At 41.6% G+C, this 24,199-nt stretch overlaps 1 protein-coding gene across 12 annotated transcripts in view; it reads left to right on the top strand.

Annotated features, from left to right (window-relative positions):
- MYO9A (myosin IXA) overlaps positions 1–24,199 on the top strand; it is a 185,416-nt gene that overhangs the window by 32,737 nt on the left and 128,480 nt on the right. For all 12 annotated transcript variants that reach the window (XM_080395389.1, XM_080395386.1, XM_080395387.1 and 9 more), the window contains one exon: positions 924–1,845. In XM_080395389.1, coding sequence (XP_080251515.1) covers positions 1,003–1,845 — 843 coding nt within the window. In that variant the 5' untranslated portion in view covers positions 924–1,002. The remainder of the gene's footprint in view (positions 1–923; positions 1,846–24,199) is intronic.

Genomic DNA, 24,199 nt, shown 5'->3' on the forward strand with positions numbered 1-24,199 from the left:
GCACTGGAACAGGCTGCCTGGGGAGGTGGGTGAGTCGCCACCCCTGAAGGTATTTAAAAGATAAATAGATGTGGCCCTTAGGGATTTGGTTTAATGGTGGATATAGCAGTGTTAGGTTAACTGTTGGACTTGATCTTAAAGGCCTTTTCCAACCTAAACCATTATATGATTCTGTGGCAAAGAAGACATTTTCTTTTTAGTTGGAGTATGTCTTTAAGGTGATATTTTAAAGTTTTGTTGTTTGGGGTTTTGGGTTTTTTTTTTAAGTAAGCATGGTATGCAACTGTTAAAAATCTTGAAAGGTTTAATTCTCTAACAACTCCTGAAAAATATGTAATTTATATGTATGGATAAGTCAGTGTTGGGAAAGTCAAGGGGTGTTTTCCAAAGCCATGGTTAGCTGAGTGATGCTTTCCCTAAGTTGGCATGAGGTATGCAAACATGGAAATAGAGACACTAACTGCTAAATAAGCTATTTGGTAATATTAAGCAATAAAGCTGTAGCAACTTCTGACATGAGGATGCTGATGTTGATTCAGTAGGCTGTCTGGTATGTTGCTCACAAAATACTGATTTTCTTCTCCATGAAATACTCTAAAAATCAGAGGGTAGTTCTGTATCTTTGATGCTTCAGTGTCAGGGAAAAATTAGCAAAAGCTTGATGTGCTGTGGGTAGCTACACTTAAGTAGAGGGGAGCTTGAGGTGTGGGCAGCGTTTGTGTGTTAAATACCTTATTACAGCTTTGGTGTGTGAAAGCCCTGCTCTTTTCAGCTGTTGGTTGGGAATCATCACTTGCTTTCTCTTAAGGTGATTGGTATCATCAGTTGAGTTGCTCCATTGCATCTCATGGCACACGTCAAGATTTTTCATGGATCCCTGGCAAGATAAATCACCTAACCTATTTTGGTTTGCTTTTTTGTAGCATTGCTAACATGATGACCTGACAAGATATAGGATGGTCCTGACTATGCAGCACAGGTACTGATGGAAAAGGATCCAATATGAGTGTAAATGATGTTGGAGGAAGACGACGCTTTGAAGGTAGCGAGTACACGCTGCACATATACCCTGGGAGCATCGCAGAAGGGACTATCTACTGCCCCATCACTGCCAGGAAAACTTCCACGGCTGCTGAGGTGATTGATTCACTCATCAATAAACTTCAGCTTGAGAAAACAAAATGCTACGTCCTTGCTGAAGTGAAGGAGTTTGGTGGGGAGGAATGGATCCTCAACCCAACAGACTGCCCGGTCCAGCGCATGATGCTGTGGCCTCGTATGGCCCTGGAGAACCGCATCAGTGGCGAGGATTATCGCTTCCTCCTGCGGGAGAAGAATCTGGATGGGTCCATTCACTATGGGAGCCTTCAGTCCTGGTTGCGGGTGACGGAGGAGCGTCGCCGGATGGTGGAGCGTGGCTTCCTTCCCCAGCCGCAGCAGAAGGACTATGATGATTTGTGCAGCCTGCCGGACTTGAATGAGAAAACGCTCCTGGAAAATCTCAGAAACCGCTTCAAGCAAGAAAAAATCTACACCTATGTAGGCAGTATCCTCATCGTTATTAATCCGTTTAAGTTTCTACCTATTTATAACCCCAAGTATGTAAAGATGTACGATAACCATCAGCTGGGAAAGCTGGAGCCCCATATTTACGCTGTGGCAGATGTGGCTTACCATGCCATGCTTCAGCGGAAAAAGAACCAGTGCATTGTGATTTCGGGAGAGAGCGGCTCGGGAAAGACACAGAGCACTAACTTTCTGATTCATCACCTCACCGCCCTCAGCCAGAAGGGATTTGCCAGCGGAGTAGAACAGATTATTCTAGGAGCTGGACCAGTGCTTGAGGTAAGATGAACACAATAGTAGTGTGGAAACTTTTTTAACGGTGGGAAAAAAAAAAAGCAACTAAGTAGTTGGGGTTTTATTATGACACTAATCTGGGTTTATCTGCTATGTGCTGCTGATGAAGTTAACAACAGTACTAGCAATAAGAGAAGGTTATGTTTCTGCCTATAGAATTCTACTTGCTTCAAAAAAAGGGAAAAATAAAAGTACAGCAAATAGCTTTCTGATAAATTTGTTAGTACTTTGTTTTCACTCAAGTGTTGCTTAATACTGGTATATCTCAGTGATTTTTCAGTTTGAAAATGGAAATTAAAAACCCTTTCTTGAATTATCAGTGGCCTTTCTTTATAGTATATTGAAAGAGAATTAATTGCACATAGTATATTGATAGTGTTGTATTTACGGAGTTTCTGCGCGCTCAACTTCATTGGGCTGGGGAAGAGATCAAAGGTAACTTTCATGGTCAAAATTTTATTTTCTAATCACGAGTACTTGTTTTGGCCAGTGTGATTAGTTACTTTATGCAGACTTTTCCTGTGTGTGAAAGGAGATTAGATTAACTGCAGCATTAACTTTACAGATATGAAATTGAAGAGAGGGGTACAAGCATGCATTAATTAAATTGCCTTGAGCTTGCCCCTTAACTCTTTGAAATGGTTTGCGTTAGAATTGCCAGTTTTGTTTGTGAAAGCCTGTCTGCATGAGGGTGACATGAGCATCAGCTTCATCTGTGCCATTGTTCTTTGAAGCCACAGTACAGGGAGGTGCTTGATGGCTGCATTTTCTTTTCTTAAAATAAAAAGTGGCTTCAACTAAAGGTTAGTAAAATTCACAGATTTTGGGGGGTTTGTTTTCTGTTTTGAAAGGTCTTTTTGGCAGTTGTAGACAGAGATATCTACTGTGTCTGTATTCCATTAATGAGTGTGAGGACTTTGGCCAGTTTCAACTACCAGCAGAAGACTGGGAATCAGAGGAAGGACTACTGCTTGTGGGTATTTCAGCCAAGGATAAGCAAAGAGCTTGATTTTGCAAAGCCAACGAGTGTTTTTTTTTCTGATTTCATGTCAGGTAGAATGTGTTGACCTAACTTAATCTGGAGTTAGCAAATGATTAAAGTAATTCTGGATGGGCTTTGTCCTGAAAAGATACAAAGCTGTATAACAAACAAGGTAAAGAAATTGAAGAGGCTTTTTTTTTCCTTTATTGACAATCTGCATGAAACTGTGTGATAATTACTTTAAAGCACATAGGCAAGCAGGCTTCCCATTCTTACACTCGCTAGTGTTTCTCCTGCTGTTGTGCAAGAGATTGTGGAGCTGTTTATTGCTGGAGTTGATGAGAAAATACTAGACCAGGCTCCAGTAGCCTACAGTTAATGGATGTTACTGCAATGACCCAATTAGGTGACCATGTTAATTTAAATAAACAACTAATTTAATGAAAATTATTGCATTCCACCTCCAATGCTGCTGTTTATTTGAAACATTTGTATGCCTGTTTGGTTTTTGGTATGCTTTTTTAATGCATCTTGTTAGACTAAGGTCCACTTTATAGTTGTCTTAATTACTGTCACAGAGAGCACCTCAGTCCAACTTAGATTTCCAGAGGTGGAGAAGAGATCTCCATGAAAGAGAAGGTAGAAGGAAGTTTTGTGAATTGTTTTTTCTTAAATTTTGGGGTTTTTTTTCAGGATTAGGTAAATATTCTGCTTGCTTGGCTCTTGGATGGAGTGCAGCAGTGCAGACAGTTTACTGGTAATGCTGCTTTGGTGATGGCCACTTAATTCTTCCAGGGAACTGTTGTGTGTGTTGGGATTAGGTACAAGAGAGGGATGCACGAAGCCTCTTTGCTTTCCTTTTGCAAGATCTGCAGCTGTTTTTAGGGGAAAAAAAAATTCATCTGAATCATAGCTGGTTTTTTTGTTGGTGAGTTTTTGTTGGGTGTTTTTTTTTCTTTTGAAACAGAAGTTTACATTCCTTCACTCTGGCAGCTGGACAGCTGCTGTTTTGCTTCTCTAGCTGCCTCCAGGTCTCTTGGAGAAAGTGAGAGTAATCCAGAATTTCTTCTGCTCTGCCAGCACCAGTCCCAAATAGTCACAAACCACACAGGCTTAAAGATAAAGTGTGCATTTCTGCTTTTTTCTTCCCTTCCTAAAAAATGGGTCTTCAGAGAAGATCTGTTGTGAAGGGTCGTGTTACCCTGCCACCCGTTTGCAGACTGGACCTTCTGATTCCTTGCATTTGTGGCTGAAATGCAGTTTTCACATCTCTAAGCTTAGATGCCAAACTTGGGTGTTTCCCCCCCCACACACCCCCTGCCTCCTTTGTCGTCATTCTTCTTCCCTCCTTCGGACACCTCTTTGGTCCCTTTGTTTTCTGTCTGTGTATTTAAAATAAAATTATGTTCAGCTCAGGCTTGTCTTTTACGAGGCAGCTGCATAAACTCTTTATGCTGCAACTTCTGATTTAGGGAATGGAGCACAGTGAGTAAGAGTTGACTCGGACCCATTAATCTCTTTTTCTTTCCCTGCTTGCAAAGCACCTCTGGTAGCATGAGCATTTGCACTGAACCACCCATCCCTGGGAATGCCGTCACAATCGTGCTCACACGGCAGGGACGGAAGTGGAGAATTATTATTATTTTTTTTTTCTGCAGCTTCACTGTGTTCCTACTTTACCTATTCCGGATAGCATCAAGCTATTGTTTGTGACTTTTGTTGCACAAGACTCCTGTGAGCCTTGTCCAAATTGCCCTTTTGGGGACAGCTGTCCAGCCAAGCTGTTACTGCCATCTAAACGTGGTAATACCATCCAGTAGCTGTACGCAGCAGCAACTGCTGTGTGTGTGTACTGAGACCAAGTGTGTCCTTTTAAGGTATATTTGATGTAAGTCTTATGGATTTTCTTTTTCTTACGATGGGATTTAATAGGCAAGGGTTTTTGTGGTAATTGGAATAGTTGCAATATGCCTTTTCTGTTTTGTGATAGATGATAATATAAAATATTTATATATTCATATATTATGATAATTATATTACTTAAATATCATACTTATCTTTCTAACAACAAGGTTCCAATTGGTTTTAAAAGGTGATCTTCTTTATCTTTTTTTTTCTCTTCCCCCCATTTTCTTGAAATGCACAGTTTTTCTCTATAGAAGATTGCTTTTTCAGCAGGGTATCCCTAGAGCTAAGCTTAACAAAATTCTGCTCTCTGGCTATTTAGTTTCAAGACTGAGCTTCTCAAATTCAATTATTTTATGTAGTTACTAGAGGAACAGTTGCATGTGCTGCAATTCAATTCTGTCTCTGATAGACTTCATGCAATACTTCAGATGAAAACTTCATTATGCTCAGGTTGATGCTCCATCAGGGACCCAGAGTGTATAACTTTGGTGCCACATAGGTAGTTTGTTTTTCATTTAAATGTCAAGCCTGATATTGTTTAAGAAAGCATTGAAGTGTGCTGGTCAGGCAAACAATTTACTCCAAAAATTGTACTTTCTTTTGAAGAGAATAGGAGGGGCTTCCTATAGGCAACATATCATAGAACCATGGAATGGTTTGGGTTGCCAGGGACCTTAAAGATCACCCAGCCCCACCCGTGCCAGGGGCAGGGACTCCCCCCCCCCCACCCCCCCCCCCCCAGCCCCGTCCAGCCTGGCCTTGGGCACTGCCAGGGATGGGGCACCCACAGCCTCTCCGGGCAGCCTGTGCCAGCGCCTTGCCGCCCTCACAGGGAAGGATTTCTTCCTAATATCTAATTGAAATGTACCCTCTTCCAGCTTAGTCGTTTCCCTTTGTCCTGTCACTGAGGCCCTTGCACACAGCCCCGCCCCCCTCCAGCTTTCCTGTGGGCCCCTTTGGGTGCTGGAAGGTCTCCTGGAGCCTTCCCTTCTCCAGGCTGAACAGCTCCATCTTTCTCAGCCTGTTTCCATAGCAGAGGGGCTCTGGCCCTCTGAGCATCTCCGTGGCCTCCTCTGGGCTCGCTCCAACAGCTCCGTGTCCTTCTTATGCTGGGGGCCCCAGAGCCAGAACCACTGGGGGGGGGTGTCTCACCAGAGCAGGGCAGAGGGGCAGAGCCCCCTCCCTTAGCCCACCAGCCATGCCGCTGGTGACGCAGCCCAGGGCTCAGTTGGCTTGCTGCTGCTGAGCTTCCCTGTCAAGTGTTTCTGCTTAATTTTTAACTCCAAAAGCCACAGTTAAAGGTTTGATTAAACCCCCCCAAAATACCATTATCACAGGGCTTTCAGGCAAGGGTAGTGAGACACTGGGGGAGGCTGCCCAGAGCAGCTGTGGGTGCCCCGTCGTTGGCAGTGCCCAAGGCCAGGCTGGATGGAATGAACAACCTGGGCTGGTGGGAGGTGTCCCTGCCCGTGGCAGGGCAGTTGGACTGGACAGTCTGTGAAGGTCCCCTCTAACCCAGAAGGTTCTGTGATTCAATTAGTGGTCTACCTGGAGAACGGTGGTTTAGGCACAGGGCTGTTTTACCCCATGGGTAGGTAACTTGTTCATGTGAAGTTAAGACAGTGTTTTAAGACCCTGTTTTCTCTTTAATTAGATTAGCTAGAAACATCCAAATGAACTTCATATTGGAAGCCAAGCTTGTTTCCATAGACTTAAACCTTTAGAGGTGGGATGTTGGTGTGCTGCTCCCCAGCCCTCCCTGGGGTCATCACCCTGCACTGGTGGGCTATGTGGCATGTGAGCATCCTCCTCTCTTTGGTGCAGAAGAAAACGTAAGTCATGCTTCAGCTTTCCTGGGGAGGTTTGAATGCAAGTTAATTTATTACACCATGTTACTTTTTTTTCCCTCCAATTCTCAGCAAAGATGCAGAAGTAATAAATTTCTCCCTGGCTCAGGTGTGCCCAAAGGTCCCCAGACAGGTATCGGATGAGCCTAGTTCTAAAGGAGTCTGCACCAAATCATTTTATCATCTGTAACTTTCTCAACATCTCATTTGTCACAAGAAGTGCTGCACAATGGCAGCTACAAAAATCAGACATGTTTTCTAAGCAGCTGTTTACATGCATCTTTGAATATCCCAATGGGCATCTCTCAATTGCTTTTAAAAAAATAAAAGGCAAAAAGAAATATTTCTGTGACAGGGTGCGGAGCACTGCTGGTGGTGGAGGGTAGCTGTTCCTGTCCTTCACAGCTCATGTGCATCTGCAACATCTATGCCGGGGGAAAAGAAGGAATTGATTGCTTGAATTGCTTTTGAAAAAAATGCAGCTAGCCTTTTGTAGTGGCAGCAATGCTGTTTGCATTCCCAGTAGGCGGTGGTTTGCATAGAAGCCTTAGGAACAGCAAGCGCAATTGCTTTTTAATTTCTGCAGAAGTGTTACACGGTATGTGTGCTTTGCTTGTATGGGGAAGTTACAGCTTCAGTCCTAAGGTCTAGAAGTCTAAAATGTTATTTTTCTTTTGTAGATTGTTGGATTATTAGAGGAAAATGTAAGCAGCAACTGAAAAGATACTGATTTTTTTTATTTTATGGGACTTTGTGGTCATGTACAGCTTCCCTCCAACTGAATTAAGCTTTTGCAGCAACAGCAACTGAAGAGCTGGCCGCTGTTAGGTGCAAGTGAAAATGATACTGCACTGCCAAAATTTCAGTAGATGCTGCTGAATGTTTCCAGAGTTAAACAAAGAGCTATTGAGTGGAGTTAAAAAAGAAATCAATTAACTAGAAGAATCAGGCATGTCCTGGGCTTTCAGTATAATCGAGTGGCATCAGACAATGCAGCAATGCTAAAGCTAAATGTGCGTGCATCCTCCACTGCTGCTCCCAAGCAATTTGGCTGGATGTGTGCAAGACCTGTAGTAATCTCAGGTAGGATCCAGCTCTGCTGGCAGATCCCCCTCTCTTACCCCAGCTATACACCGCAGGAGTTAAGGGGATGCTCTATTCATGCAGCAAATTATAGTGCAAGTATTCGCCTATGAGAAAAGACACTTTCAAGTCGAGTATATTCATATTTTTACTTGGAGCAGTATTAATGGGAGGTAAACTCTGAGTATATTCCCTTTTAGGTTTTTTTCCCCTGCTCCTACTCGGAACAGTATTATTGGGAGATAAAATTTGAGTATATTCAGATTTTTTTCCTGCTTGAAACCATATAATGAAAGGTAACCAATTTTCATTAAAATGGACTAGAAAAAAAAATCTGATTTGGTTTATGATGTTCAGTTCCCAATATACTGATTTTTAAGTAATTATCTTGTGTCATGTGGTTCTGGGGGTTTTATATCTGAAAAATGGATTTATATGACAGGGAGAGGGAAGACTTGTTACTCTGCTCATTACTCACTTCTGATTGTTTTTAACCTATAATATATGCAGTTATTATTGATCTCCTGTGTGGTCTGTGTTTGGGGTAGGTGTCCAATGCAGCAGCCAGGATTTTTTCACCTTGCATTCTTCCCTCCCCAGTGCATGGAGGGGTTAGAGAGGGAGCAGCGCACAGAGATTTTACAGATGATGCCTAATGTGGGAAGAATTTGTGCAGGCCTCCGCCAGCAGCAGTGACACAAAGGAGTCATACAGCAAGGCTCATGCACCAAATGCTTTTCACCAGCGCTTTCAAAATGCTGTTATTCTTCAGCTTGGGATATTTTACAGTTTCAGGCTCTGTGTCAAATGGTGACTTGTTCATCTGTTTCTCTGATGCTGAAATATTCAATATTTTCACTTTGGAGTCTTTCTGAAATACCCAGATTGGCCATATGGGTAGCAGAGTTTAATATTATGTTTTGTTATTTGCTATCTTCAGCAAATATTTTGTTATCCTGAAGTCCAGCTTACTATGCTTGAATGATAAAAATTGTTATTTCTGACCTGAGAAGACTGCAGAAACATGGGTTAGTTATTGAAGAAGGTTTATGCAAAGCTGCCTTTTCCCACACCCTTAAGAATTAGCAGCTATTTTGTTTCCAGGAGGGAAATGGTAACTAAAGCACTGCCTTTGTGGGTGGAGCGTTTACCTTACAGGGGGCATTCTATTGAACCTACACATAACAAGCATCCCATCTTCTTTTCCTTCCCTCCTTGCCATCTCTTTTTGGGGGAGCTGTTTTGTTTTGCCATTCATTCTTATTCACACCCTTCCATTTTTATCTTTCTCTTTGGTTTTCTTTCACTGACCTTTTAGGATTTCACTTTTTCCTCTATTGATGTATACCTAGATCTGGGTTTTATAGATACCTAGATATTTTGTATCTAGAGATTTAGACTTTATAGATATTTGGATCCTGAGATTATGAATCCCTAGATATCTGGATATCTAGATTTTATGGGTAATTACCTAGACAGGTATCTTTATGTCTATATATCTAAACATAATCCTGAGTCAGACCTGAGCAGGGACCAGGTATTCAAGCTCGCATGCAACCATAGTGAACCCAGATGATGCTCAGCATTATACAGTATTAGAGAACAACTGACTTTCTTAATACCATTTTTTTTGTCTTTCACTGACATGGCACCAGTGTAGCTGCTATTTGGTTTTGTATCTTTTTTCTTAAACTTGAAGATCAAGGTGCATGTTTTATAAAGCTTGAAGGAAGGATCTCTTCTGAAAGCTGTTTCTTTCCTTTTTCACTATGTATATTTATCAAATAGTATAATAATAACATAGCACTCTAATGTTTTTGATCAAAGATTGTACTGCTACTGTCCAGGCTTTCATGAGGACCTCAATATCCATAACTGAGCTGCAGACTTTTCATCCCTAATGTGCGTAGTTAATAGGGCACTGTATTTTTGTAGTCACAGAATGAGGAATTAATGTTCTAGCAGGGATTTTGTTTACTCTCCTCCTCCCTTCTCCCAGGCAAAATACAGATTTTACTTTTAGGACCATTACTGAGACCCTTTTGACTTTTCTGGTGGCTGGGGAATCCATACTGGATTCTACGTGCTGGGCTTGGGTGCTGGGCAGATGCCAGATAGGTGCTGTGCTGCAACATGGTCACCTTTGGTGGGGAACAGAAGAGCCTGAGAACAAGAAGCCTTTGTGGGACAGTGATTACACCCAGCTCTGGTGGTAGCAGTTGACAAATCTTGGCTTTTTAAAGGTTTCTGCTGTCCCTGGGGCTTTTCCAGGCACAAAATGTGAGTGCTGTCCATTAAATGTCTCTGCTGAGAGCATTTTGTTTTGCTGCCCAAGGAGCAACGCCCAGCTTGTCTGCTCAGTGACAAGGTGATGGTGTCTTACTGAGCTCAGGAATTTGAACAAATTGTTTCCAAGGCAGAAAATATTTTCCAAATCTGTCCTCAGTGTCTTCAGATGTGAGAGGCATTCCCTTATTTATAGCACAGAAATTGTTATTGTCACTTATTTTATACTGTGGAGAGACAGAGAAAATGTGATTAGTTATGGTGGGGTTTTTTTTCCTTTAATGTCTCCAGTGATGTATGTAAACGTAAAGGAAGAGGGTTACTTCTGGTGTTGGTGCACATGGCTGGTGCTTGCTCCTGCCTCTTTACTTTGCTTTCCTTTATGAGCCCAGACAGGTCTGCAAGCATTTTGCTTAGCCATCCTGGATGGAAATTAAAGATGTGTATACATGTATATGTTATATATGTGAATATACACCCTATGTATATGTATGTTAGCAAGTGGTTCAGCACTGCAGGGAGCCATTGCATGGAGGGGAGCAGCCGGAACTGAGCCTGCATGTGCGCCGTGAGGGTCCTGCTGCGGATGAGCTCCCACCTGGTCCTGCAGCAGAAGACCTCAGGAATACAACCAGGATTTTGTTTGAATCGCAGAAATTTTGAGCATGGACCCTTAAGTGAATTTAGTTTGAGGGGCCAAGAGATTCACTTTGAAGACTTCCTGAGCCAACTACAGCACTGCAGCACTGCAAGGTATACACCTTATTTCCCCATATGCTTCCTATGGGAAGAGAGAAGTCGATGTGTTCATTGATGACTGCCAAGTAGAAGCATGAGCATCGGTGTGGATAGTTGTCATCATTTAGGGTTGTGCCAACAAAAATGTCTAAAGCCAAGAACTGCTAGAGTGAGCGGTGTTGATCATCTCTTCTGCAGCTTGGAGATGATTGCATTTTCTTTGTGGTCCCAGTGTCTGCCAGATGTGAAGAAGCTTAGTGAAGTGCTACTTTGACCGAATAGCTTTGCCAAGTTCAACAGAAATAAATTTTTTAAAAAGTAAGGCAATATAGTGAAGCGTAGGCAGGTAGCTGCTCCAATTTGTTCAGCCTCTAAGGTTAAATACTATATAGAGGTTAAGTTAAAGCTCAGTGGAGTGTGTGGCAGAGGGCAATGGGACAATCCTTTCCCAAACCTGCATTGCACGAGTCTCACTGCAGCTTGTGGCAGCGATTTGGGGTAGGCAAATAAAATCATTGTTTCCTGTGTTTGCGGAAGGGATCTCCCTTCAACTGCAGCAGCTGATTGCAACTTGCTTTTATTCACTTAAGATGGATGAGGGATAAACGTTGTGCCAGACAGTTGAGCCTTTGATTTTGTCACGGTGATTGGGGATTTGGACTTTTATGGGTAAAGGCTGCGATGGAGACGATGAAAGGACAAGCTGAATCTTAACAGTTACTGTTGAGTTTAAAACAGCAGAGACATTTTTCAGATCACTTATTTTAAGATATATACAGCATTTATTAAAAAAAGTAGTCCATCTTGCATTAGTGCAAGCAAAAAATTAATGAAGCTTTCCATCACTGGGATGGTTGGTGCCCCACGTGCATTGCTGCTTGCTCCCATGAAGCTTGGTGATGTTGATAAGCACCTCCTCTGTTTTGTAGAGAAGAGCCTCGGAGAGAGAGTTCCTCCTTGTTTACCCACAGGGATGGCTGTGCTCAGCCAGGTTAAGGCTTCACCTCGCCCTTCATCCCATCCCGGGGAGGACAATTAGGTAGGGCAGGGTTAGGCTTCCCTGCCAGTCCCACCACTTTGTCAGCTGTAGCTCAAGGATCTCCTAAATTGGCAGCTTTCTGATACATCTAGAAGGGTTTTTGGGGGGTCAACTTGACTACACGAAGCTTGTGATGTCTATCATAAAATATCTTTGTTTCTTCTGGCACCGCAGAACAGCAGCATGCTGTTGCTGGCCTCCCCCTGGATGGCTCTGCCCTATGCTGCTAGCCCCGTGAGCGCTTTCATAAAAATGCGTCTTATGGCTACGTGAAGGCTGGAGTTTTTTGGTAGGTCTTAACAACACAATTGATAAAATAAACGGTGTCTGTGTTACATAGCTGCCATCACCTACGCTGGTGCTTGTCAGCCATGGCAAAGCTGTCTGGATATGGAATGAGTGATTTCATCTTCCTTGTAAAAATGGAGCATTTTTGAAATTGTGTATTTCCATTTTCAAGAGCCCTAGCCCTACCAACCACCATAAGTAAAGTCAGAATAAAGGAAAAGGTGGTACGATGTTGTTTAAGAGTCAAAATAATTCAATATTAAGCACAGCAGAAGCCAAATCAGGGTGGTTGGCTGTTATGAAAAAATTATTTATAGTCATGAAAGACAATTGAAATTGTGTCACTTATTTCAATTATAAAAGGTACCAGGAAACCGTATAATCCACTATAGGAGAAGCAGAGATCCAAGTAATTGTGATTATTTCTGATTTTAAGTGTTGCTGGGTATGTTTAATACTTTCGCATTTACCAAGTTGTTAATGTGGATTGGTTCATGCTGTTATGATGGGCAGACTGGTAGCAGGGTGTAATGTGGTGGTTTCCAAGAACAATACTTACAGAGATGCTAATGCCACATGCTAAGAAAATAGGAGTTTTAAGGGGAAAAAAAGAAATAATTTTTAAAAAGGCCTTTTCACAGTAAGAAACTGTTTAAAACTGCCCCCTGCCCTCATTACCAATTTCAGGTGAGTGAGGTTCTGAGGAAGGAAAGCACAGGTCTCAGGAAAAAAAGAGTATGTGTACTTAAAAATGCTGGGGATAAGGCTGATTTTAAAAAAAAGTGAAGTTCAGCTATTTCTGGCCATAATGCATTTTAAAAAATATCTTAATTTTTTTGCCATAAGTTTGCAGATCTGTGATATTCTTGTGTTTGATGGGAGAGAATAAGAACAAGAGAACTGGGATTCCTATGCAGCAACTTTGTGGTAGGGATCAAAGATTTACTCATTGTCCCAAAATAGGCAGATTTACTTATGGTTTTTATTTGGGAAAAAAATCTTGGACAAGGAGCTGTGTGAGGGATGCCAAATGTGAATGAAAGCATGTGGATAAAAATGCTCATGTCTAGGATGAGGGCTAAATGTTAAAACTTTGATCTGCTTTATCATTGAGGAAATGAGAAATATTTTTGAGAAATGGCAAGTTATTGGAGCAAAGGTTTGGTGTGGTGGGTCAGGGTGTGAGCTGTGTCCCAAATATTTGATGCTCAAGCACTTTCCAGAGCAGATCAGATCTAATCTCTCTGGACTTCAGCGAAGCATATGACGTGCTTGGAGAAGAAACAAAAAAGAAGAAAAAAACCAAAAAGAGACCAAGCAGATTTAGTAATGTTAAATCTTGTTTTGAAGAATTACTGCTTTCTTGGAATTCATGTAAGGCTGGTAGGTGTAAGGGTTAGCACGGAATCTCTCCTATGGGAAAGTGTGGGGTTCAGTTGGGGGTTTTCTACTTGTATCTTACAAGTGTCACTGTGAATCTGAATTATCCTTTAATTAAGGAGATCCAGAAGATTGTCCTGAAAGTAGAAAATGCATACTCTTTTTTGCAAAATATAGGTGGGCTGCATCTGATGGAGCAGGGGAAGATTTGGGGTTGCCTCCTTAAAACAGCCTTCTCTACAAGGCTTGTATCCAATTCTTCATTGAAAACAAACTTCGCAAACGTTAGAAATACTCTTCTATGGTTCAGTTTAAGGCTTTGAAAAATGTGAATTTGGAAGTATTGGAGTTTCTTTCTTTATCACCTAGGCTATGGCTGCAGAACCGGCGATGCTCAGAGGAATGTATTTGAATTACCAGGCTGAACTCTGCATTTCTGGGCCAGAGTTTTCTTGGTATTTGGAGGCCTCTGGGATAGAGGTAACCTTGCCAGCAGTTCATAAATTTGAGCCAGGCTTTTTTACCTTAGTCAGGAAATTCATGTTAGGGCTTTATTTAAGCTGGGATTCACGGTGATCTAATCCCAGCATGCTGCCAAAACCAACCTGCAATTTCTTTTTTTGGCGTTTCATTGCTTCTTTTTTTGTTTTAGCCTTCGTGTTTTCAGATCACTGTATTCCCTCTCCATCGCGTTTTTTCCTGGAGCTGTTAACCAGAAGTGGATGAATGCATGCAATCACCCTGCAAAAAGCCTGTCTGCTAATCGCAGGCGCAACGATGGCAGCAGCCAGCAGAGGAGCGGCTGTAACAGCAGGCACCACTCTGCCTGCGCAGGGCAGAGCTGACCTGCTATGCAGCGGGGTGCGCTTTCCAGGAAAAATTATGATGAGTAAATATTTTTAATTTCTCCAGATAGCAGTTGGAACAAATCATGTGGTGGTATTTTGTGAGTATTGGGACACGATAGATGTGTGTGTGTGTATACACACACAAATCTGCATTACAGATGTCATATAAAAGTCCAAAATAATATATGTAATGATAACATCTGCTATAATATATAATAGAATATTAATATAATATATACACAGAGAAATCTGCATTGCTGGTGTCATGGAAGTCCAAAATAATATATATCTACTATAATAGTAATGTAATAACATATATACACAGAAATCTGCATTGCAGAAGTCCACAATGATATATATGATAATAATATCTACACCAAAAAAATCTGCATTGCAAGTGTCATATAGAAGCCCAAAAGAAATAATCAAGTAAAAACCTGCACTTTGTTCTGTGTGTCGTGGCTTGGCACGAAGTGTAGCATCCTCCCTGTAAAAAGCATTATTTTAACTTAATTCTCAAGCTTCAGAAGAATACATACGATAATACAAGTAAACCCTTTTTGCTATTGAAAAGCACATCTGTGGTAGGTAATTAAAATATTTTGAAAAGTAGTTAGCAATGGAAATTTGTCCAATATTTTAATTATTGCATATGTTAATGAAAAGGCTAGATGTGTTAGTTATTGCTTGTTGGGTACAGGTGGCCCTGTCTAACTGGAGATGCTGCTCTGGTACATAAGTATATAATTGGGAGTTGAAAAGGATGCTATACCTAACTTAAAATTTTATGTATTAAGTAAATTTTGAAGGAATTAAAATGAATCCCCCAAAACAGCAGCTGGTCAATACTGAGTTAACGACCTATAATTCCGAGCATGGTTGTCAGAGCAGTGCTGTTAGCGTACACGTTGCCCGTATACAGACCTGGACCATGGTGACATACAGCATGACAAGGATCATTTTCCTCCCTTGTCTGTCTTTTTCTGCAAATTGAGGCAAAGAATAATCTGCTCCTGCATCCTCTCTTAATTGCCACCGTATGTTTGCTTTAGATCAGAATACTCTATTGCCAAAAGTTTTAAAGTAGCATTAAATGGGGAAAATAGTATCATGGAGAGAGCAGACCTTTCCTTGCTTGTAAAGTACGCCTAAAAATTCAACAAGGTAGGTCATCTGCCATTTTAGTTCCTGTGCCTATGGCCAGTCAGTTCTTAAATCACCTGTGATTTACTCTTACTTCCCATTTTTGCATCATGTAGCTGCTCAAAATAATAACACCAGTCCTGCTCCTCCACTTGTGCTGCAAATGATGTAAACGAGGATGCATGTTTGATTTTGCCAGTGATATGTGCAGTGGTACTTCCTAAATTGCCTTGTGTACTTGTACATAAACTCCTTTTCTTTTTTAATGTTCTCAGTCTAACAAGTGGGCATCTGAGAGCCAGTAAACCTGGATTAATCCTGGGCTTGGGCTGCTTCTGGAGGGATTAGAAACCATAATGTTGGCATTAACGCTGCAAGATGAGAGTGAAGCTTTCCAAAGTGCTTACGCAGCACAAAGAAACTTTGCTGAAGCCTTTAGACTCGCGTGCTGCTTTCTGCTTTGGGCTGCAAAGAAGAAAACTGTGTTTTCTAGAATTACATCACAATTATAATAGAGATGCAATATAAATAGCTTCATGGCAGAAGGGAAATATATGGGTAATGAGTGGGTGCGACCTGCCTGTTGCTGTCTTGTTTTTTCTTTCTGGCTCATGCAGCCCTTCCCTCTCTGTAACATCTGGTTTTCATCTGCTACAGGAAAGCCAAATAATTTCAATAAAACTGGGGGAAAACATAATACTTTAAAAACCCCCAACATATTGATGTTAGCTGGGTTTTCAAGTGGGGTTATTAATTAAATTTATCAGCTTGGGTTATTTACAGAGTTGATGCTGACTTGGATACTCAAGTAAATGCATCATCTAATGGACAATACAGTTACAGCTTAACAAGGTCAGAGTGCTGCATTTTTCCTTACAAGGGTATGAAATGATAAATAACGTGGGTTGAGGTTACTCTGACTTTTGGTGCATCCCCCAGCTGGTGTCTCAGCAGAAGCCTGGCGCCGATGTTGCTGCTAGGAACACTCCTGTTTCAGCGGGATGACGGGCTGCATTTGATTCAGGATTAAGCACACAGCAATATCTGCGTCATGTTAGCCTGCAACAAAGATGCATTTCCAAAATCGGCAAATACTAGATATACTGATATAAAACCAATATATGAGATACATTAACAGAAAAGAAATATATAACAAATATGAGATACATAAATATAAAAGAAATATATACATGAGATATATAAATATGAAAGAAATATTATATCTGCCCCTCTAAGTCTGATTAAGGTTGTCATTTAGGGTAATTTTGAAGTTTAGAGGTAGCGTGGGTTGGTGTCTGCTTAATGTGCATCACATTAGCAGCCCCCCTTGACTAAGTTTTTAAATTGCACTTTATTGATCATTGGGCTTTTAAAGAAGTCCATAAGCTCTTAGTGAGTGCTCGGCAGTGTGCAAATGGAGTGTGCGTCTTGCTGCGAGCAGTATTGACCCGAGCAGTCGGGTACTCGAGGAATATTTAGTAATTTTTTTTCCTATTTAGGCTGCACAACTCTTGCGGATCATTAGATCGTCTGTTCCTGCCCTTACTGTTTTTTTTCTTGCTATGAAGTATTTAAGATATAATTATGAGCAAGCAAAATATTTCTGCTTTTCCATATTAATTGCATCTGTTTGGCAAGAGAAATGTAGTTGGGAAAAGAAGCTTTTTGAATAACTAGGTTGTCTTGCCTGTGCAAGGATCTGTGCAAGCAAATATTGATCTATAGGAGTCATAAGTTTGCATTTTCACTTTAATGGTTGCAATTTTTAAATTGCTCTATGGTTATAACCTTGAAAGATCTTAAACGCTAGTTTTCCCAAAGAGTTTAAGTTTCTAGCTTTCAATTCTAAATTCAAAAAGTAAAATAGGTTGGAACTTAATATTAAGTAGAAAGTAAAATGGGTTTGAGCTTACTATTAAGTTTTATACTTTGAGAGATTCAAACCACATTTCATTTGACTTCACCCCAGATTGCCAGATCCATGCTCCATTTTGCTTAGAAGCAACATTTCTTTAGACAACTATGTGTGATTGGGGTAGGTTGCTTGCAATTACTGAAAGTGTTTTCAGGAGGATTTACAGAGGTGTTCAGGTTTTCAGCCCCATCCTATTCCTTGCCATCAAATCAGCTCAGTTTAATTTTGTGCTTCTTGCTGTGGGTTGGTGCCAGGGACGTGGTTAAGAGGATGTGGAAGGTGAAAAATTCAGCGAGTCGGTACTTAAACGTGTTGATAATTCAGTGTGGAGATTTTCCTATCTTTTTCTACCTGTTACATGAGTTATACTTGATGCAGTTATTTTCTAAAGTGGCACTGGAAGAATTGCACATACAGTAATAACCCCAAACCCACTTAATGCCATGTGTTTTTAAGTTGGCTGAGGATCTTGATCCAGTTGGGAAGAGGGTCCCTGTGTATTAATGCCACACATCCCAGGAAGCAACGAAGTATAGATGGGCACTTCTTAAGGTGATGTTGATGCTCAGCATTGCTTATCTTCAGACTTTGGTTTTGGAGCTTTTTAGCAGCAATTCCATCCTTTTCCCTTCCCCTTTTTTTGTACAGCCCCTGATAGCATGGGATTATTTTTTTCTCTCCATTGTTTCAATTTCCACCTTGGTTTCAATTATTATAGTGACTTTAGACTAGGCAGCTGATGAATTTTCAGTAGCTCCCGTCTGCCTGGATGTCATCCAAGGGGAGAGTCAGGGAAGAAACGGCAGAAAAAAGGAGAGATGACTAGGGTAATAGCCTTGTGTATTGGATGCTGGAGGCCTGGTGACCAAAGCCTTCCTGCTGAAATCCGGCCAGCATGAGGCAGGACAATTGTGCTGGCTGTTCTCTTCGGGAGTTATAAACAAGAGGATGAGGCTCAGTGAAAGAAAGAAAGAAAGGTTTCTTTCTGTGTTTTTCCTTTTTGTCATTATTTTAGCTTCCTTTTCCACCCTTCCACCTCATCCTGAACTGCAGGCAGAGCTATTTAGAGAAGAAATGCTGTTTTCACATGAGTTTATTTTTTTAATGTAGTGTTTTACTTGCTGATTAAAGATAATAAATACATGTAATACCCTCTCTCTAAAGATGTAAATGAAACCCTCCTTAGCTACCACTAATGATACTTTTGTTTGGGCTTTTACAAAGCTGCTTTGACTAAGCGAGCAGAAGCAGCATCCCTGTTTTTCCTATTCATGATAAATAGCTGTAGTCCAGCAATTGCTGTTACGTCCTGCATGCATCTTTTTATGCAAAATGAAACAGAATGATAAACAGCTTAAATAATAAATTCACATCTCAAACACAGCCAGAGTGCTGGAGCCCCTTGCCTTAGCCCCATTTTCGGGGTGTTGTATTCTTTATTATTTAAGGGAGATATGTTTCAGGTCTGCCTCCATAAAATCTTTCCAAATCGCTCCAAGTGATGTGTGCTGTGACATTTTGACTGTACTTTTGATTGTGTGGTCACCTCCTTGGTGTTCTCAGCAGCTTCAGATTTGGTGTGTAATGAGAACAAACAGCTTGCTGTCTGTTGGTGGTGACTTTATAGCTCCATGTACAGAATAAAGGTTTTGGAGGTGCATAATACGTGACAAAGACAGTGAGAATGGGATCTAAGGTCCCTTCAAGCCTTTTCCCCCCACTCATGTGTCCACATGTATGCGCTCTACCGAATTTGGTTAATATCACAAGCCATCATCTTTGTAGTTCTGCCTTAACTGAAGGGAGTTCCAAGACATCAAAACTACGTGTTTTGGTGTGTTCTTATCTTGTTCTTTATTGAGAACACAAAAATCATATCTTCGATCAGACCTAATGAAGTCACGTTTACCCTCTGGAAGCTCTATATCCTGTGGGGGTGGTATGGGCGGTAGCTGGAGAGCTGGGGTTGTGCCTTTGGGCATCACTTTTCTGCCCTCAGCTCTGCAGGGAGGGATGCTCTGGCGATCTGTCCCGGCTCTGGGAGCAAGTGCAGGAGTGCCATCAGCTCCTTTCCTTGCAAATGCTGGTTCTCTTAGTTTGTTTTTACAAACCAGGCGTAATTAGTAATGACCACTCTATATTCTGATGTGTTGCTGCATGTTAGGTCACCACCCATTTCCAAATAATAAATGAAAATGTGGTTTTATGTAGGTTATAAATGTGCTGCTGCTCAGTACAGGGAGTGCTTGTTTTTCCCCTTTTTTCACATCCCTGTGCTCCTCTGCTTAAAGATACTTTTCTCCTATTGGGTTCAACTGATGAATCTCTGCCTAAATTCAGAAAAAATACTCTGATTTTGTACTTGAGCTTTGCATTTTGTCTCAGCCTGTCTGAAGATGTGTACTCAAAAGCTGTTTGGGTTTTCCATCTTTTCCAGTTAGTCTGGTTAAAGACAATATTATGTCTGTCTACAGAATTTCTTGCCTCTGTCTGTATCCCATTACAGGTACTGTGGTACCAGTATGAGGTTGTGAATTTTGCTTATTTACTACATACTTAGTTACAGAGGGATTACCAAAAGGCTTAAACACGCGGTAGTGATTCTTCAAAGCTTGAAAGAAGAAATGCTGATCTAAAATTTATTGTTGTAGAGCTTGCAGGTTTCCTACAAGGGGAGTTGTACACCATTTGTTTAGTTACACAGCTATGGAGAGGGAGCTGTCAGCTGAGTATCTTCAGAGTGGGGAGCAGTCAGAGAGGGTTTATCAGGCGGCATAGTGGCAATTAAACAGAAAAGGCATTTAAAGAAATTAGACACACAGTACCTGTCTACTAGAAACCACCACTTCAGGAAAACCGAAGAGAGAGAATTTAATGAGTGTGTACTCTAACAAAGCATTCCTTATTTGCATGAAGGTAATTGAAAAAAAAAGTCTGCTGTTACTGTTTGCTCCGGTGAGCAATGCTCTTCTGAATTTTACAAGTGTATCTTCTGCATTTCTCCTGCTCTCAGCTGTGCAGAATGTCATAGCATGAAATACTTGTGCGCAGCTCCCAATGCAGCAAATGGAAAGAACATTGCTTATTTATTCTGAGCAGGTCACAGTCTGTCTATCCAACACACACCTTTTTTTTCTGAATAACTTACATTTAAATGCTGTACTGCACATAGATGTTATTCCAGTGTTTGCTGTATTCTTCTAAAAAGCAAAAAAGTTGGAGTTCCCCAAAATGTTATGTACAAAGACTAAAGAGATTGCAAAGTTAAATGCAATTTAAATGCCTGTGGAGACTTAATTTGTGCTGCAGTTCCTGGGCATCTTCAGCAACACCGCATCTTCCTCCTGGTTCCCTGCTGCCTGGAGCTCTGACAATCAGCTCATTAGCGCAGTAAAGTGAGCTCACCTCTGGGAGGACCCCGGCTTCATGCGCTGTGAAATTTGGAAGATGGATTGCAACTGATGGAGGGAGATCCCAGAAGGAGGTTCAATGACTCTTGGATGCTGCTTTAAAAATTGTGCCTGGGTTCCTTCCTCTGGTTTGCTTTGTTTTGGGTGTGGTTTGTGCAGGCGTTTTGTTCCTTGGTGTCTGGGTACTTCAAGTCTTGCAGTGATACTGGATGTATGCAGCCACCATAAAAATTAATACTTGAAGGGTTGTTGGAAGTCCCGCTGGAAGATACGGCTTCAAGCTACATTTCTTAATACATACGTGAATAAACTGAATAGAGTGAAGGTCCTTTTGAGTCCCTCCTGCATGATCTCTCTTGCTTGGCGAAGGTGGATGATGAAGAGTTGCTGCTCATCTTCCCACGGGGAGAAGGAGCAGCAAGGGCTCGGCATGCCAGCCAGCATGTACGCTGGCTGGCGCGCCAAGGGTGGACGTGGTTTGACTTCGGTTGGCATCTTGCAAAGCCAGGCTAGGGAAAGGTGGATGACAGAAAAATACCTGTGTTACTTTTGCGCAACATTTTCTGCTAAGTGAAAAGTTTGGAGTGCAAAATCTCACCACATTTCCCTTAATTTTATTTGTTCAGGGCTTTCTTTTTTGTTGGATTTTATTTTAAAACCCAGAGCACTATTCTCAGAAATACCAGCCTTGGCAGTATTGAAGAATGTCATGCAAAGTGAAATAGATGATTTCAGCAAGGGTGGGCTTTGAAGTGAAAGCTCATTCACTGCTTGGAGACCTCTTGCATGACAAAGTGAATTCCAGTGCTGTTGCAGTGCCCGCCTTGTGCCATGGGGCACTGGCTGTTCCGTGCTTACTTTGCAGCTGTTCCTTTCTCTGTAGGATGCTGTGGTGTCAGATTTACCCCCAGCTTAGTAACCTTTTTCAGTTTATAGAAAACCTCTCAGTTGTGACCTCAAAAATACCAACATTTAATCTCTTTGGAAAGGTGGCAAGCGATACCTACTGAATTGTCCTATTTTGCTTTGCCTAACGGCTGAAAATACACATTTAAGCAGTTGCATCCTCTCTGAAGACAAATATGTGATATGAATACATTGATTTTTTGAGACTGCTCTTTTGCTCCCTAAAACTAATCAGTGCCAGCTGTTGTTTTCCCTGGCACTTACTGAATATTGTGGTCACTAATAAGATAATTATTTTTTTCTATGCATTGGTCCAATGAGATTTTTTTCACATCATTCTGACTCTTGCAGGTGTTGTGGTCCATCCCCAATACTTAGTAGTAAGCATTTTTAAGCTCCCATTTCACCATTTGAACTGTATTAGCAAGGGGAAAAGATATTTTTATGGATCTATCGGGCATCTGAAGCTGGCTATGGCTACTGAAATGTAAGCACTGGAAAACATCAGCCTGACAGAGCTGCTGTGGTGTAAGCAAGTAATCTTAACTGCGTACGATGCATGGAAATCTGATGCTGTAGCTTAATAGCACTTGAAATTTTGGAACTGCATCAAGAAGAATTGCAGATTACTTATATAATCCTGCAGAAAAGCAGGGAAAGGCTGGAGACGTGTGTATTCACGTTGAACCTTGTCCTTACTCATGCAGTATTTTACATGGCAGAAAACAAATGTGAGGTTTATTGTGTTGATTTAATGGCAGAGCTCTGACTTTTTTTTTTTTGAGGGGAGGGTGTGCATTATTTTTTGTCTGTTAACTCACAGAAAGTAGCTGAGGTCTAAGAGGAAAGATAACACAGGCAGAAGCCAAGCTGGGTCTTGTGTTACAGTGGTATGTTTTTGTTGCTGCTAATGTGTTTTTGTTTTTCTTCATTACACATATTTCTCTTGGGAAAAGCAGGAAAAAAAAGTGTGTAAAATATACATGAGGGCTCTGTGCCTTTGCTAAGAGGTTCCAGATGGGAGGCGTTAGAGCAGGGATACTTTCTCCTGCGTTTTGGTTGGTGACATTGATTTTAGTGACAAACTGCAGGAAAACTTCTATCGGGCTGAGAGCAGTAAATGCTTCAATTTTTTTAAGCATTTTTTGGGCTATCCAAGTATGCAGTGGGAAGTTGAAACTTGGTTTCTAAACATTTATGGCCTCATGTAGAATTATTATATTCAAAACAAGGAAAAAAAAAAAGGGGTTTGAAGGGACTTTGAGAGGCCTCCTCCAGGGGCTGGAGGGTGTCCAAGGGTTGTACCAAACCAGGGGTCTCTTCCTAAATTAGAGGCTGATAGTCGGTGAGGAGGGGATGGAAGGTGGTGGAAATGCCTCTCCAAGGGATGAGGCTCCTGCGGGTGGGTGATGTTTCAGTTCTAGGCAGAGGCTCTGGGCTCTAGCTGAGGTTGGCATTGCATTGGAGATACTTCTCTTCAAGAAGACCTCCCCAAACTTTGATGGCTTGTTTTCAGACCTGCCCTTTGGCTGAAGGTCCACAGTTCCACCACCCAAAGCAAGCAGTGTTGCAGCAAGAGCTGCAGCCTGGGCTTGAGTGAGCCATTGGTGATACCAGCCTGTCATCATCACCAGCTCTTAAAAGTGAGTCACAGCTTCAGCAACACTTCGGAGTGCTACTAGGGCTGTCAGAAAGCGACGACAGAGATAAGAGATCGCATATGACAAAACGTGTTGTCCTACAATGTTGGCCTAAGGGAAGGTAGTCTCCTGCATGGATGTTTTTGCATAATGAAATTATGTCTTAAAAAACAGTGCTTGGTTTAGGATGCTGTGTGTTGTGTCATTTGAAACATCAGTGTTTTCAAGACAACACGCTCCTGGCCAGAAAGACCCAAACAGTGTTCCTTTCGAAAGTGTGTGAAGCTGCGGGTGAGGACTGCCTTCTTACAGCTGCCTGTAGCGCTCAGTCTGCTGAAAAGCTGTGGGAGATGCTTTGGAGGCAGCAGTTTACCTCAGTCTTCTGCAGAGCTCTGAAACACGTGAACATTTGGTTGTTGAAATGGAGAAGTCACCTTCTCGCTTCACAGCAGGTGAGACGTGAGTGGTCAGCAGCTTTGGAGGCGCAGAAGCCTCAGCCGTGAGAAAAAGGCCAGTCCTGGGGCTGTGCGTGCTGCATCTGCTCAGCTCGAGCGACGTGTTGCTTGCCGTAAGACTTTAAATAAAGGAAGTCGGCTGTGGTCCTGATACGCTGTGTGGTTATTTCTAGCAACTACAGAGAATTTTTAATTCCAGCATCAGCTCTTTGTGATGTGTTGCTGTACTTAGTCTAGCTCTGCAAAAACAGGTGATGCAAGGTGAGGAAAAATGTCGTAATATATAATATCAGCTATTTGGTAATTACTTTAAATATAGATCAAGGGGGTTTATCTGTCAGTATTCTATTAGTGCTTTTTCTTTCTGCTGTAGTGCTTGTTTACAGTACTTGTGTTGCCTACTGAGGGAGTGTAAAAATCTCCTTAAGCCATGACTTGTTTTCAGCTGGTCCTTTTATTGCTCTGATTATC

This window comes from Falco punctatus (genome assembly GCF_963210335.1).
Source record: "Falco punctatus genome assembly, chromosome: 7".
NCBI classification, from domain to species: Eukaryota; Metazoa; Chordata; class Aves; order Falconiformes; family Falconidae; genus Falco; species Falco punctatus.